A 14,970-nucleotide genomic window follows, 5' to 3' on the forward strand; every position below is an offset into this window, starting at 1 on the left:
AAGAGGAGGGATCATCTCCCATTCATTCCGTGAGGTACAGCACACTGAAACAGAAAGTAGACAAGGACATTAAAGAAAGCACAGGCCAATAACCCGCATGAACATAGACAAAAGTCCTCAACAAAATATTAGCAAACTTAACCCAGAAACACATTTAAAGAATAATACCCCATAACAAGTGAGCTTACCCCAGGAACTCAAGTCAGGTTCAATATTCAAAAGTCAAGAGCTGAGGGTCTAGCTCAGTGACAGAGCACTAACTTAAAGCATCCACAAGGCCCTGGGTTCCAGTCTCAGCACAGCAAAAATAAATAAATAAATGGTGGCACATGTCTGTAATCCCAGAGGCCTGGGAGGCCTCTGGAGGCTGGAGGGGGAGGACAAGTTCAAAGCCAGCCTCACCAACTTAGTGAGGCCCTAAGTCACTTAGTGAGATCCTGTCTCAATAAAAAATAAAGGGGGAAGACAGCTGGGGATATGACTCAGTGGGTAAGTGACCCTGGGTTCAATTCCTACTACCAAAATTAATAAATAAAATTTAAAATTTTTTTTAAAAGTCACAATGACAGACTAAAGAAAAACATTCGACAGTATCAGCTGATGCAGAAAAAGCATCTGACAAAATTCAGCATCTACTCATTAAAAAAAAAAAAAAAACTGAGCAAACTAGGAGTAGAAAGGGAATTTCAACTTTACTGATGAAATACAAATATCAAAAACCTATAGCTAGCCAGGTACAGCGAAGCACACTGTAATCCCAGTGGCTCCAGAGGCTGAGGCAGGAGGATCATGAGTTTAAAGCCATCCTCAGCAAAAAGCAAGGTGCTAAGAAACTCAGTGAAACCCTGTCTCTAAATAAAAATACAAAAAAGGGCTGGGGATGTGGCCCAGTGGTCAAGTGCCCCTGAGTTCAATCGCCAGTACAAAAAAAAAAAAACAAAAAAAACCCTACAGCTAGCATCCCACTGAACAGAAAGAACTGAATAACTGAATGCTTCCCTCTAAGATCAAAACAAGGCAAAAATTTCTCTTGTAGGGCAAAACAAGAGAAACAAAAGGAAGAAACATAAGTCTATATTTATAGACAACATAATTACTTATCAGAAAATCGCAGTGCATAAGAAACCCAGAACAAGTATGCTTAGCAAGGTTACAGAATAGGCCAACACACAGAAATCAATTATGTTACTGTATTGGCTTGGGGGTGTCACTCAATGGTAGAGCTCTTTCCTAGAATGCAAGAGGCCCCGGATTTGATCCCCAGGAGAAGGAGGAGGAGGAAAGAGAGAAAGAAAGAAAAAAAAGGTAAATCGACCACCTTTCTAAACACTATCTTAACTGTATTTCACACTACTATCAATGAATTAATGCAAACTGACTGTTAAAAGAAATTCCATTCACAACAGCTCCAAATAGATTTTAGGAATATCTGTAACAAATATAGAGAAGCTATGAAATAAGGAAACTCTGATGGAAGATTCCAAAAAGAACCTAAATGAAGGGAGAGACATGTTGTGTTCGTGGACTGGAAGACTCAACACATTAAAAATGTCAAATCCTCCTACATTTATCGAAAAATTTTTATGCAATTCCATTAAAAACTCAAGCAGGAATTTCGTACATATATACAAACCTAGTGTAAAAACAAAGGAAAGCGGAAAAGGACTACAAAAGGAACAATTTTGAAAAAGAAGAACAAAGTTAGAGGACACACAATAATGGATTTCAAGACAACGTAAAACGTACAATAAACGAGGCTAATGCCCTGAGCTCAATCCCCAGCACCCGAGTTTAATCCTCAATACTGCAAAAAAATAAAAAATAATAAACAAACATACGATAAACGAAACATTGTGGTGGCGACAATGGAAACGGCACAGACAGAACCCAGAAAAAGACCCACCAGAAAGGGACCCAGTGATCCGTGCCAAAGGAGCCAGGGCGGCGGGCGCAGCCAGAGCGGGCGGTCGGGCGGCGCAGGGGACGCCCCCCGCAGAGCTCCCCGCCCAGAGCCACGCCCCCGCCCAGCCCGGCCGCCCCGGGACCCAAGTCGGCGGAGGGACTTGCCTCAAGCCCCGGCCAGGTCTCCGGCGCCGGAAAAATAAGAACAAAATAAAAGCAAATGCAAAACATGTAAAAGAAAAAAAAAACTTTTGAAGACAAACGCGGCACCTTAGGGTCAGACAAAAAACATTCTAGACGTGACACCAAGACTGATCTAGCGACAAAATACCAACTGCTGGGTATCAAAACCCGAACTCCGGCCAGGACCAACTTCTGCCGGGAGAGCGACTCACACATGCCCAGGGCGACGCGCGAGTCCCGACCCGGGGAGGGAATGCCCGCCCCCGCAGCGACCCACCGTCGAGCGACACGAACTGGCCCACGGCCGACGAGCCGCCGCCGCTGTTCTCCACGAACTGCACCTCGGACACGATGATGTTGTCCTCCAGCACCGAGCCGCAGCCCGTGCACACCGCGTCGCCGCGCGCCGCGTCCAGCTCGATGTCCGTGCCGCCGCAGCCGCGGCACACGCGGCCCGTCATGGTGCGGCCGCGGGGCCCGGCCCAACCCGGCCCGGCCCGCCCGCCCGAGCCGCCCGGCCCTCAGCCCGCGGCCCTCAGCCCGCCAGGCCTGCCGCCCGCGTCCGTGCGCGCCGCACTCTCGCGAGGCCGCCGGCGCCGGGCCCTCCGATTCGCGGCGGCAGATTCGCCACGAGCGCCGGGCTGCGCTGCTCGCAACGGCAGCGGCCGCGGGATCAGGACAGGCACCGGAGCCGCTGCGCGAACAAGGACTCGAACCGACGACCTCCGAGCGGGACGCGGCCACCGGACCTCTACACAGCAGGCTAGCAGGCCTCCGGAGCGCGCGGGGCGGGGCGGAGCGCGCGGGGCGGGGCGGGGCGCGCGGGGCGGGGCGGGGCGCGCGGGGCGGGGCGGGGCGCGCGGGGCGGGGCGGGGCGCGCGGGGCGGGGCGGGGCCCGGCCCGGCCCGGCACCCTGGCTGTGGGCGGGACTTGTATGTGGGTGGGCGGGGCCGGGGCGGTGAGTGGGGCTCGGGCAGTTAGCCGGACTTCGGAAAGGACTAGAGTCTGTGGCGGAGGTTTTGCGGGAATGGTGGGCGGGGCCGGGGCAGTGAGCGCGACTTCGGACAGGACCAGGGCTGTGGGCGGAATTGATGGGCGGGGCCTGGCGGTGAGCGCGACCTCGGACTGGACCAGGGGCTGTGGGCGGGACTTGAGGGAGGGTGGGCGGGGCCGGAACGGTAATCGCGGCCTGGGACAGGACCAGGAACTGTTGGCGGGGCCGGGCCGGGACTGGAGCACTGGGCGGAGATCCGGACCGCACCGGCGACGGTGGGGCGGGAGAAGCCGCCTTCTGAGACCAGGCCGCCCCCGTCTACGTGAAGACTCTGCCAGGTGAAGACTCTTGCCTTGCGCTCTGCACCATCAGCCTCTTGTTATCTGTTCCCCCTAGGACTCCCCAATTTTTGACAGTGACAGTCTCCTTTCGGTGGTCCCGCCCAAAGTGGAATCTGAGCAAGTGGCACCCTACTACCTGCGCAGCCCTCAAACGTCTGCAGATGCTGCTCACAGTCTTCTGGACACCCAGGGATCTCTTAGAGGAAGCCTGAAAATAAATGTGAGACCACGTTTTTGAAAACTCCAAACCTTGATTGCAGGGCATGACCGGAGCTCAAACTGAATCAGAAAAACATCCATTACCAGATAGAAGTAACGTTGTAAAAACGTATATTCTTCACCAGTAAGTTTGATCCCAATAGAAATGTCAACAGGATTTTTCAAAAAACTTGATAAGCTGATCCTAAAGTCATCTGGAAGAGATAATCCTCAAGAATAGTGGGGGGAAAAATCCAGAAAGAAGGAAGGCAGGTGGGGAGGGGGTAAAAAGCTCAAGCAGAATTCCCCTTCTGTATTTAAAAGCTACCTCAAAGGCAACATGGTATTTGTGGAGAGACAATTGGAGTAAATCTAAGAATCCTGAAACAAGCCTAAGTGTACAGGAAATATAGGGCCCGAAAATCAGGAAAAGATAGGTTCTTCAATAGTGTTGGGATTTCCAAGTGGAAAAGGAACGCGTACACCAGGCGCAGGCCAGTGGCCAATGCCTGTAATCCCAGCCATTAGGAGGCAAGGCAGCAGGATGGCAAGTTCAAAACCAGCCCCAGCAGCTTAGGGAGGCCTTGAGCAACTTAGTGAGACCCTGTCTCTAAACAAAAAGTAAAAAGGTCTAGGGATGTGTTTCAGTGGTTAAGTGCCCCTGGGTTTAATCTCTGGTATTAGAAAAGAAGAAGAAAGAAAAAGAAAGGAAAGGAAAGGGTAAATGGAATCTCGACCTTACTTTGTTTTAAAATGCAGTGTGAGTGACATTAAGGACTAATAGTAAAAACAAAATTGCAAAACTAACAAAATCAAATACAAGTGAATATTTCAGATTTCCAGTGGATAACTTTTCCCTCCTGAAGCTGCCAGTGAACCCAGAGCCTCATATATTCTAAGTACCTACTTCCACTAAACCCCAGCCCTGTAATTCAAACCATCTCTAGATTGTTTGCAATACCTACTACAATGTAAATAATATGTAAATAGTTGTTATATTACTTTGTTTAGGGAATAGTGACCAAAAAAAAGCTGGTAAGTATTCAATACAAAGCAATTTTTTTCCAAATATTTTCCATCTGAAGTTGGTTGAACCCAAAGACTCATGGACATGAAGGGCCATCTGTCCATTGTTTTACATGTTTTAAAGCCGTATGCAGGCCAGGTACAGTGGCACCTGCCTGTAATCCCAGCTACTCAGGAAGCTGAGGAAAGAGAATTGTAAGTTCAAGGCCAGGCTCACCAACTTGGTTATCTGTTGGCAAATTAGTTATCTGTTGCTGCAAAACAAGTTACTCCAAAACTGAGCATCTTACAGCATCAGCATGGATCATCGCACACAATTACTGGAGTCAGAGGCCTGGAAGGTGCTTGACTGAGTGATTCTGACTTAGGGTCTGTGTCAGTCTGCTTTCTGTCACTATGGCAAATACCTGAGATAAATCAATTTGAAAGGAGGAAAGGGGGCTGGAGTAGTGACTCAGCAGTAGAGCACTTGCCTGGCATGTGTGAGGCCCTGGGTTTGATCCTCAGCACCACATATAAATAAATATATAAAAATAAAAGGTCTATTAACTATATTTTTTTTAAAAAAAAGGAGGAAAAGGTTTATTTTGACTCACAGTTTCAGAGGTTTTAGTCCAGGGTTGGTTGGCTCGGTTGCTGTTGGTCCTGTGGCAAGACAGAACCCCATGGTAGGGAGCATGTAGTAGCGCAGAGCTGCTCACTCACAGCAGCCAGGGGGCAAAGAATGAGAAGAAGAGGTGGGTCCCAATTTCCCCTTCAAGGATATTCCCCCATGATCTAGTCTCCTCCCACTGAACCCCACCTCCTGAATTCCCTACCACCTCTGGTGGTGTCATAGCCAGTGACCAAACCTTCAGCACATGGGCTTGTGGAAGACACTCCAGATCCAAACTGTAGCAGGGTGTCTGGAGACTGTGGTCAATTTGTTAGCCAGGCCCCCGAGGATGTGTATGGAACTGCAGAGTCCCCTTTTAATCCCATGAACATGGCTACTGGTGGGAGACCTCCATTTCTTAAGGTGGGGCCCTCTGTATGGCTGCTTGAATATCTTCCCAACATGGCAGCTGGCCATCCCCAGAGTGAGTGATCTGCAGTACCTCCGTGACCTGCCATCCCTCACTTCCCCCACACCTGCACTCTGAAATCACTAGATCCAACCGAATCAAGGGTGCATAGTAAGCTGCACCTCCTGGAGAGAGGAGGGTTTGTGGAAGTAATTGAAAGCATCAGCACCCAATCACTGACAAATGCTTGATAGCCCTGGATGCTCCACAGAGGAGAATGCAGAGTCCTGGGAGATGAGGTCAGTGGGATGCTCCCCAGTCAGGGTGAGGGAGGGAGCCCTTGAAAGCATAACACTGCCTGCTACAGTGCAGAAGGAAGCTGGAGGAAGACTTGCCAAAAGCAAGGGGAACCAGGACAGAGGCCTGAAGGCAGAGCAGCTGGAGAGGAGGGACGGAGCTGGGCATGCCACTGCTCCCCCTCTCACCCCCTTTCTGCCCTTTCTCTGAATGTCTTTGCAGGAGAAGCTTTATAAACATTTAGGACTGACTGACAGACCTGAACCCAGCATGAGGAGACAAAGGTGCCAACACCCCCAGGCCCCTACGTGGATACCCAACATGAGCAGTTTCTCTGTGCTCCTGAGCCTCTTCTCAGTACTACAGGAAGGACACTCACCGGCACCTCACAGAAGGGGAAGCCAGAAGGCTCAGTGATCATCACACTCTGAGTGCAGGGTAGGGCTGGGTTTCTTCTTCACCAACCTGGATGGACACAGCAGAAGCAGGGTGGGCCAGGCTGAGGCTCAGGCACAGACCTTCCTCTAAGGGGATTCACAGAGCTGGAAAGGAACAGGGGTGTCAGAATGGAACAAGGGAACAGCTTTCTTCTAAGCTGAACATGAAACTCAAACCAGAGGTTCTTGGTTCAGGGCCTGCCAGCAGAGTTAGACCTGGAGGGAGCACCTGAGCCCCAGAACTGCCTGCTTCTGATGGCTTTTGGGAGTCATCATGCTCTTTACTTTCTAAAAGTCACATGTGTGTGTTGGTGAAAGCTCGGTCCTTGTCCCTGATATCAACCAATAATGGGGACACAGTATTGAGAAAAAGGAAGAAGAAAGTTTATTGCGTTGTCAGCAAAGGAGAAACACGGGGGACTCCTGTCCAAGAGGCTGTGATTCTGCCTGTCAGCAGGAGCAGGGGGCTGGGGTGGGGGTGATCATTTCACAGGCACATATTCTTATGGAAGTTAAACAGCACTGCCTCAGAATCAAAACTTTGGAACTTCTAGATAAAACGACTCTGATTTGAAATGGTGAATCTGATGCCAATATTGCCCATCAGCAGGAGCAGGGGATTTTTAAAGAGGTGACTCAAAGGCTACATTCCACTTGTTCTCTGTTGTAGTTGTGATTCACTTGTTCACTTGGGAGAGAGTCCTTTCTAAGATCTTCTGGTGCCATCCCCAAAGTCTGGATTACTTCCTTCCTGTGGTGGGTGTGTGCTCAAGGACAGATAAGCTCTGCCTAGGAGGGGGAAGAGAGGTAATCCTGTTTCCCCTGAGATTAGGGAGGGGGAGATTAGGGAAGAGCAGGGAGAGAGGAAGAGAAGGAAACATGTGCATTTTAAAATAAGTTGAAGTGGTTAGGTTCAAAGTTGCAATGCTTAGGTTCAAAGCATAAAGTGGACCCTATTACATGTTGACATGTTGGGGTCTCCTAGAATCAGGGAGGAACCACCCCCAGGCTAGCTAAGTCCTAGAGACAACAGACCACTTGCCTGCAAGGTGCCTTGGATGTACAGACTAACCATTTGAGTCCATACCCACTGGACTCTTTCATCAGGCTCCTGCAGCCAGGACATGGCCCCTGCCCTAAATCATCCCAGGGCTAAGGCCCAGACACTGGGTGCCACCCAGAGCCCAGAGCCCTGAAATGCCCTTGCTTGGCCTCCGTGGTTGGCCTGCCCTGCCCTGCCTCACCTGGGCACCCATAGCAAGACTCTCACCCATACCTCCCCTTGCCCCTCTCTTTGCTAGCTGGCCTAGGGCTTCGCCACATGGCCATGCCCACCCAACAGGCTCCTCTAAAAATCATGAGCAAGAAACTTCTTGCCAGGCAGCTGTTTCTGCGGTTGTCACCAACCACACCTGACTCCAGTCAGCCTGGGTCACTTGATAATACTACAGGTCCTCATGTCCAAGGGGAATCAGGGCAGAACCCTGAAGGCAGGGCAGCCTTCCTGCCTGCTGCAGGGCCATGGGTAAGTCCTTTACTTTCTGCAAGTTTCCTTTCCTCCTGTGCACAACAAGGAAACAAATACTGCGCAGCAAGGGGCAGTGCTGTCTACTGGGTGGCTTGGGACACAGACCCCCATTCCTGTATCTACCCCTTCCCTGTTAGGTGAGACTTGGGCTCCAGTCCACTGTCCACTTTAGAAGTCAAGGACCAGAGTTCCCCTTTCTGAGTGTGCACAGCCTCATGCTTCCGTGTAGACAAGAGGCAGGAAAAAGATTCCTTTGGGCAGTGGGTCAGCTGCTCAGATGTCACCTTCCTGGCCAACAGCTCCCTGGACGAGAGAAGGACATCCTGAGCCTTTTTGACAGCTCCTTCTAGGCTGAAACTCCAATGAAAAGTCCCTGAACTTGGGGCATCAGGAACGTTCTGAGACACAGGCAGTCTTGTTCTGGGGGAGTATGTGAGCTCCTGCTTTTTTGGGACAGAGCCTTTCTCTGGTTCCAATAGCTTGAGAAAGTCACCTCCTCATCTGACCATCAAACATTCACCTGGGGGTGCATCCAGGTGGGCAAGGGAGCCAAAGGTTGGCCATTACAAGCTAGCAAGGGAGGAATTATCATGTGTAAAAGAAAAGGAAAGAAGGGAAGCTGGGAGGAGGACAAATCAATATGTATCAGGGCCTCAGGTGTTGCCCTGTCCCCTAGCCCCAAGGGCCCACCAGCCATCGCACAAGGCTCTGGAAGACTTGAGTGGGCACCCACAGAAGCACCTGGTTCCTGTACAGGACGACCTCAGGCAGGGTCCCTGGGGCTAAGGACCAAGGTCCTCTGGACCTCCTCACAGAACATGTGGCCGCAGGTGTCTCTGTGCCTCAGATGACCCCAGTGAGTCAGGGGAAGACACAGGCCAGTCAGGAAGGGCTGGAGAGCAGGCAGCGCAGCAGGGATGAGCTGAGCATGGCTCCTCCTGCCAAGGCTGAGGGATCCAAGCAGCCCCCTCCCTGCTGCCTTCCATCTTGTAATGTCAGGCTCCCCTCACCCCCTCCATAAAGGTAGTGGGAGGGCCTGGCTTACCTGCTTTCCTGGGCTGGCAGAGAGAGCAAGCAGGTGCTTGTTCTCACTCTGCCTTGGCACATCCTTTCCCTCTGCCAGGCACCTGCTTCCCAGCACTTCCGGGAGAGGGAAAGCACAGCCTGGAGCTGGGGCCCTGCATGCCAGCAAGAAGGCCTCCTGAGGGTCCGGGCCGGGGCTCAGCAGTAGTGCACTTGCATGGCATGTGTGAGGCACTGGGTTTGATTCTTAGCACCGCAAATAAATAAAGGTCTATCAACAACTAAAAAAATATTTTTTAAAAAAGAAGGCCTCCAGGGGCTGGGGCTGTGGCTCAGTGGTAGAGTGCTTGCCTCGCATGTGCAAGGCCTGGGTTTGATCCAAAAAAATAAAATAAAAAAGAAGGCCTCTTGACACTCTGCTATGGGAAAATGTCAAGCATACAGCAGAGTTGAAGGCGTGGCACTGTGAGCCTCTCCGCAGGCACATATTCTGCAGGGAGCACTCATCCCATTGCTCTTACCCACTCCTCTCCTCTCTCCATCCCCCTATCCGCCATCAGCCTCTGATTGCTGTCCTCAGGCATCCCCCGGGACACGACTAGGTGGCTCGAACAAAAATTTATTCTGTCATGGTCTGTAGGCTGGAGCCTGGGGTCAAAGGTGTGGGCAGGGCTGGTCACCCTGAGGCCTCTCTCCTTGGGTTATAGACAGCCACCTTCTCCCTGTCCTCCCATGGGCCTCCTTGTGTGTGTCTGAGTCCTGGTCCTGTTTTCTCATAAGGACATTCATCATAGTGGCCTCGTTTTACATTATGCATCTATTTATTTTGGTACAGGGACTGAACCCAAGGTGCTTTACCTCTGAGCCACAGCCCCAGCCCTTTTTATTTTTATTTTTAAATATTTTTGGTACCAGGGATTGAACCCAAGAGCACTTAACAACTGAGCCACATCCCCAGCCCTTATTTTATTTAGAGACAGGATCTCACTGAGTTTCTTAGCACCTTGCCAGTGCTGAGGCTGGCTTTGAACTTGCAATCTTCCTGCCTCAGCTTCCCAAGCCACTAGGAGTACGGGTATGCACAACTACACCTGGCCTTATTTTTTTTTTTTTTTTTTTTTTTTTGAGACAGGGTCTTGCTAAATTGCTTAGGTTCTCAACTAAGTTGTCCAAGCTGGCCTTAAACTGATTCTCCTGCCTCAGCCTCCTGAATTGCTGAAATGCAGGTGGGTGCCTCCATGCCTGGCTTAATCATCTGTTAAAAGCTCTATCTCCAAATGCAGGCACATTATGAGGTCCTCGGCATTGGGATTTCAATGTAAGTTTTGGGGGGACCAATTAAGCCTGTAATGTAGTCAAATGCTCATATTTTCTAAGTACTGCTCAATGAGCTTGACAAAAGCACACAGTATTTCAAGACTCCACTGGGAGTCAGTAGAATAGCTGAACCTATTTTTGCAAACTTCCAGCCTATTGCGAAATTTAAAGTTGGGTACACACATGTGACCTCCCACTCAATAGGGGAAGGCATCCACATTGGTCACCTGTGACTGGGGTGAGCTTTCTTCCTGCTTGAGAGAACCTGAGCCCTCCTTGAGGCTCTCCCAGAGCGTGCTCCTTCCCTCCTGCCAGGCAGCTCTCCCTGCATAGCTGTCCCTCTATGTGCCCCCAGTTCATTTCCTCCCACTGCAATTAAAGTTGCCCCTTAGCAAATGTGCACGGGTGGCCCTTAGCTTCCAGGGCCTGGGAAACATCCACACGGGAGTCAGTGTCCTCTGCAGTGGTGTCCCCTCTTTCCCCTGAGGGGCTCTGTTTCCAAACCTGAGCAGTGTTTTGGCTGTTATTGTTGGTGTTTGTGGTGCAGGGGATTGAACCCAGAAGTACTCAGTGCTCTACCACTGAGCTACATCCCCAGTCCTTTCTTATCTTTTTTCTTTTCTTTTCTTTTTTTGAGACAGGGCCTTGCTAAGTTGTCCAGGCTGGCCTGGAACTTGTGATCCTCCTGTCTCAGTCTCCTGAGTTGCTAGAATTAGAGGCATGCACCACTGCACCCTTCCTCCTCTCTCGTCCCCTTCGCCAGCCCATGAGGTCACCAAGTTTTGCCAAATCTTCCTTCCCTGCCCTCCCCTGTCCTTCCTCTCTATTGCATGCTGGCTGGGCCCACTCCAGGACAAGGGAGGGTTGGCCCTTCCTGCAGGTTTTCTCTCCCTCACAAAAATGTTCTTTTAAAGAATGTCCTCAAAAACCTGAGTCCTAGGCTGGGGATATAGCTCAGTTGGTAGAGTGCTTGCCTTGCACACATAAGGCCCTGGGTTCCATCCCCAGTACACTGCACACACACATACAAACAAACAAAAAAAACTAGAGTCCTTCCCACTTCTTTTTGCTTGCTCCAGATGAGACTTTGGTAGTTAAGGCCCCTCTCCATCTGGCCTGTTGTGATCTGAGGGTCAGGGACTTCCAGAATCCATGTTGGACCCTGATCCCTGGTATGATGGTATTAGGAGATGGAGCCTTTGGGGAAGTGATGGAGCTGTCCTAGTGAGTGGGTTAGCTTCCTTGGGAAGGAGGCTGCCCTTTCCAACACAAGGACACAGCAAGAGGTGCCACCTGTGAAGTAGAGAAACCCTAAATCTGGGGCACCTTGATCATGGACTTTCCTGGCCTCCAGAACTGTAAGAAAAAAATTCCATAATTTATAAATTATCCAGGCTAAGGTTTTTGTTACAAGAGCAGTAATGGACTAAGAAATGGCCTGACTTTCTTTGATTCAAAAAATAATGTTACTCTCAGATTGCTAGAATCATTTTTGCTAATTGTAAATCTATATAAAAATTAAGAAAAACCATAAATTATTCCCACAATTACTCTAGTGGCAATGAGTTGAACATGGTTTATACATGTTGTCAGTGGTATTGTGACTTGTGAATTACCTATGAATATCATTGGTTGGTTTCTGTACAGTGTTGGGGCCTTAGAATTTCCTGATATTTAACCTATGTTCTCAGTTATTGTGACATTATTTCCACTGTGGGAGATACAGAGAAGCATTAGAGTCTGAACACAGGGTCCCCTCTTAATGTTAGGGTCCAGGATGACCACCGTGGACGGCCTATCAGGACTGCTTGTCGGTTCTCCTTCTCACACTGCTCCTATCTCCTGATGTTTCACATAGTGACATACCCTTGGTCTCCCTTGTTTTCAGTGCTTCATGAGCATTCCCTTTGCTGGCTACTTCATATCCCCAGGAGGAGGACATGACCTGACTGCTATTGTCACTTCTCCATCATCAGACATTCCTTTACCCAAGTTTTGCCATTTGAGCTGACACCTGTTCATGTGCTCCTGTGGCAGGGTGCCAATGACCACTGCCAAGCCACTGCAAGGTCTGCTCCAGGTCTCCTCACCCCAGGTGCAGGGCAAGAGAGCCAGACCAGAACCTCTCCTACTTGGAGAGGGACTTGAGGTCACAAACTGAAAACTCACTGGGAAGCAAGATGGTAGCAGGCCCTGTTAGGACCTGTCTGTACTAAGGAGATAGGTGAAACCCTGATCTTGTTTACACTTACAGTTCCCCATCGTCATGACAACAGAGAAAACCGTCTCATTTACTGTTTGGTGAATCTTCTGCCACTCCTCTAAGTGTTTCCCACTGGGGTTTTTTAATGGTTTCCAGATTTGTATAATTCCCCTTGCTATTAAGATTGTCACCTAGCTAAACAGTATTTCTACAGAGCTGGTCCTTGGTTAAAGGGGGAGGGCTGAGGCCTGCCTTTGTTCATTTCCTTTCTCCAGGCTTGGGCAAAGGCCCAGCCAGAGGGTGCCCAGCATTCCCTTTGGCCACAGTCAATCCTGATGTGCAACCACAGAGCATGCATTATTTTCCCTGCACAATTAGTACATTTCATTATAGAAGAAAACATGAAAGATAGATAAGAAGAATGAAATAACTAAATTCCTACCACACAGAGAGAATTTTTTTTTTTTCAATTTGGGTTAATTCCTGTGCTGTGGATATTTATTTATTTATTTATTTATTTATTTTTGTTTTCGGCAGACACAACATCTTTGTTTTGTATGTGGTGCTGAGGATCGAACCCGGGCTGCACGCATGCCAGGCGAGCGCGCTACCGCTTGAGCCACATCCCCAGCCCCTGCTGTGGATATTTATGAAAATAGGTATTTGACCTGCATAATCACTTACATGTAAACAATATTTTGTACATGCATGCATTTACACAGCCATTCTGTTTTCAACAAATAGAGTCATGTCATGCCTGCAGTTTTTGGCAAGTTTTCAACTTTATTTCTTGGGGGGCCTTGCACATACTGGGCAAGAGCTCTACTGAGCGACATCTTTAGCCCTTAATATTTTATTCTGAAACGGGTCTTGCTAAGTTGCCCAGGCTGACCTTGAATTTGCAATCTTCCTACCACAGCCTCCCCAACAGCTGGGATGACAGGCGTGCACCACCACAGCCTGTTGCACTTACTGTGTCAGTAACTGTAGAATGTTTTATCAGGTTCCATCATGGCTGACCTAACTATGCTCCACTTCAAATCCCTGGAGTTGATTTCAAGCTTCCACTCTGAGGGGCAGGACTGGTCTGAATGTAGGAATCACCCACACGTGTTGCCGCAGGGCAGGGAACCTGAGAAATCCCAGGCCACCCCCCACAGTGCACCAACACTGTGTTCCAGCAGGGAATCTGACAGGGGAAATGGGTCTCCAGTGGGACTGACTTCTACCGTGATTCCCCTCCGGTTGGCCATGTCCTGCCTGTCTCTGAGTGCAGGTCTTTGGGGGTGGCATTTTCTGCGTTTGTAGGGGCCGGATGCATCACTGGCAGAAATGCTGGCCGGTGAAATGTGCTGGGAAGATTTTCCCCCAACTTGCCTTTTAACCTTGCCAATGGTGGAGTTTTCACTGCAGACATGTTTGACATCGTCAAGTGGACAACTCGTGGGTCAGCAACCAGAGATTTCTCTCAACATGTCTATTCCCATTTCCCACACAGCCAAAGGCAGCCTCCTCCTACTTGACACCTTTTGTATTCACTAGTCACACATCTGGGTTTCATGCTGTGGTTTTGTGCAAATCAGCTTTTAGAAGAATCTGTGCCTCCCCAGAGGCTCACAGGCCTCCCTCTGTCCATACCTCCATGCTTGTCCACACTGTTCACACTTCTCAGACACCTGGAAAGACACCTCATGGCTTCAGTTGTTCTGTGAGACACTTACACATCTGCAGGGACAATGCCCCCTCTTCTTCCAAAGTGTGCCAGCAGCACTGATGGTGACACGACATTCATGACAATGGAGGGGTCTTGGGAGCACCTGCAAGCACCAGCTCAGGTGCTTCCGACCTGACTTGGGAGCCATGAGGTGGGCAGGTGGGCAGGTGGGCAGGCAGTGGCACTGCCTGAATGGTGAGAAGACACAGGCCTTCCCAGGTGAACGCTAGCATGGCTCCAGAGCCCCCTGCATTGTCTCGTTGAACCTCATAAGTTGCTGGGGGTGCTGGGCACTCCCTCGGTCTCCCCACAGAGAGCGTGGTGTTACCAGCCCTGCATTTGAATTTGCTTCGTGACCCATCACAGGTCCTTGCAGATGCTGGTGAAAGTAGGGAAAGATGGTCTCCCTTCTGGGGGATCCTGTGCCCCACCCCTCATTGGGAGTTCTGTGCCCAGGGAAGATGAAAGGATGGACATTGGGCCTACTCACTATCTCTGAGATACGGACTGAATGTGTCCCCCGAATTCATACTGAAATCCTACCCCTCATGGTGGTGATAGGAGGCGGAGCCATTGGGAATCCCTCATTACTGGAATTAGTGTCCAGACACTTCATCTGACGGAACTTTGATCTTGAACTTCCAGGACTGGGGTGTGGTAGACAGCTCATCTAGCATGCATGGGGCTCTGGGTTCCATCCTCAGCACCAAGGTGATAATAGTGAACCATGGTCTTGGACATGCCACCTCCAGAACTGAAACACATGATCCTGTTGTGTGTCAGCCGCTGGCTGTGGCACTTGG

The 14,970-nt window shown here is 50.0% G+C and overlaps 1 protein-coding gene and 1 long non-coding RNA gene across 9 annotated transcripts in view; one reads left to right on the forward strand and one right to left on the reverse strand.

Annotated features, from left to right (window-relative positions):
- Brf1 (BRF1 RNA polymerase III transcription initiation factor subunit) overlaps positions 1-2,562 on the reverse strand; it is a 64,099-nt gene extending 61,537 nt beyond the window's left edge. For 4 of the 7 annotated variants that reach the window (XM_046453210.2, XM_046453208.2, XM_046453207.2 and 1 more), the window contains exon 1: positions 2,363-2,562. In XM_046453210.2, coding sequence (XP_046309166.1) covers positions 2,363-2,546 — 184 coding nt within the window. In that variant the 5' untranslated portion in view covers positions 2,547-2,562. The remainder of the gene's footprint in view (positions 1-2,362) is intronic. The other 3 variants (XM_046453212.2, XM_046453209.2, XM_046453211.2) reach the window with 1 other exon arrangement.
- A 712-nt stretch (positions 2,563-3,274) lies between these two features.
- LOC131424485 (uncharacterized) lies at positions 3,275-13,215 on the forward strand. 2 transcript variants are annotated; one of them, XR_009227594.1, is made up of 4 exons: positions 3,275-3,640; positions 6,168-6,383; positions 10,066-10,159; positions 12,991-13,215. It is a non-coding gene; the product is annotated as an uncharacterized LOC131424485 (long non-coding RNA). The 2 variants fall into 2 exon arrangements; XR_009227595.1 differs by lacking the exon at positions 10,066-10,159.
- The last annotated feature ends 1,755 nt before the right edge of the window (positions 13,216-14,970 follow it).

The sequence above is a fragment of the Marmota monax genome, unplaced genomic scaffold, assembly GCF_021218885.2.
Source record: "Marmota monax isolate L192 unplaced genomic scaffold, Marmota_monax_Labrador192_F-V1.1 WCK01_AAM20220418_F8-fsc00190, whole genome shotgun sequence".
In the NCBI taxonomy this organism is placed as follows: domain Eukaryota; kingdom Metazoa; phylum Chordata; class Mammalia; order Rodentia; family Sciuridae; genus Marmota; species Marmota monax.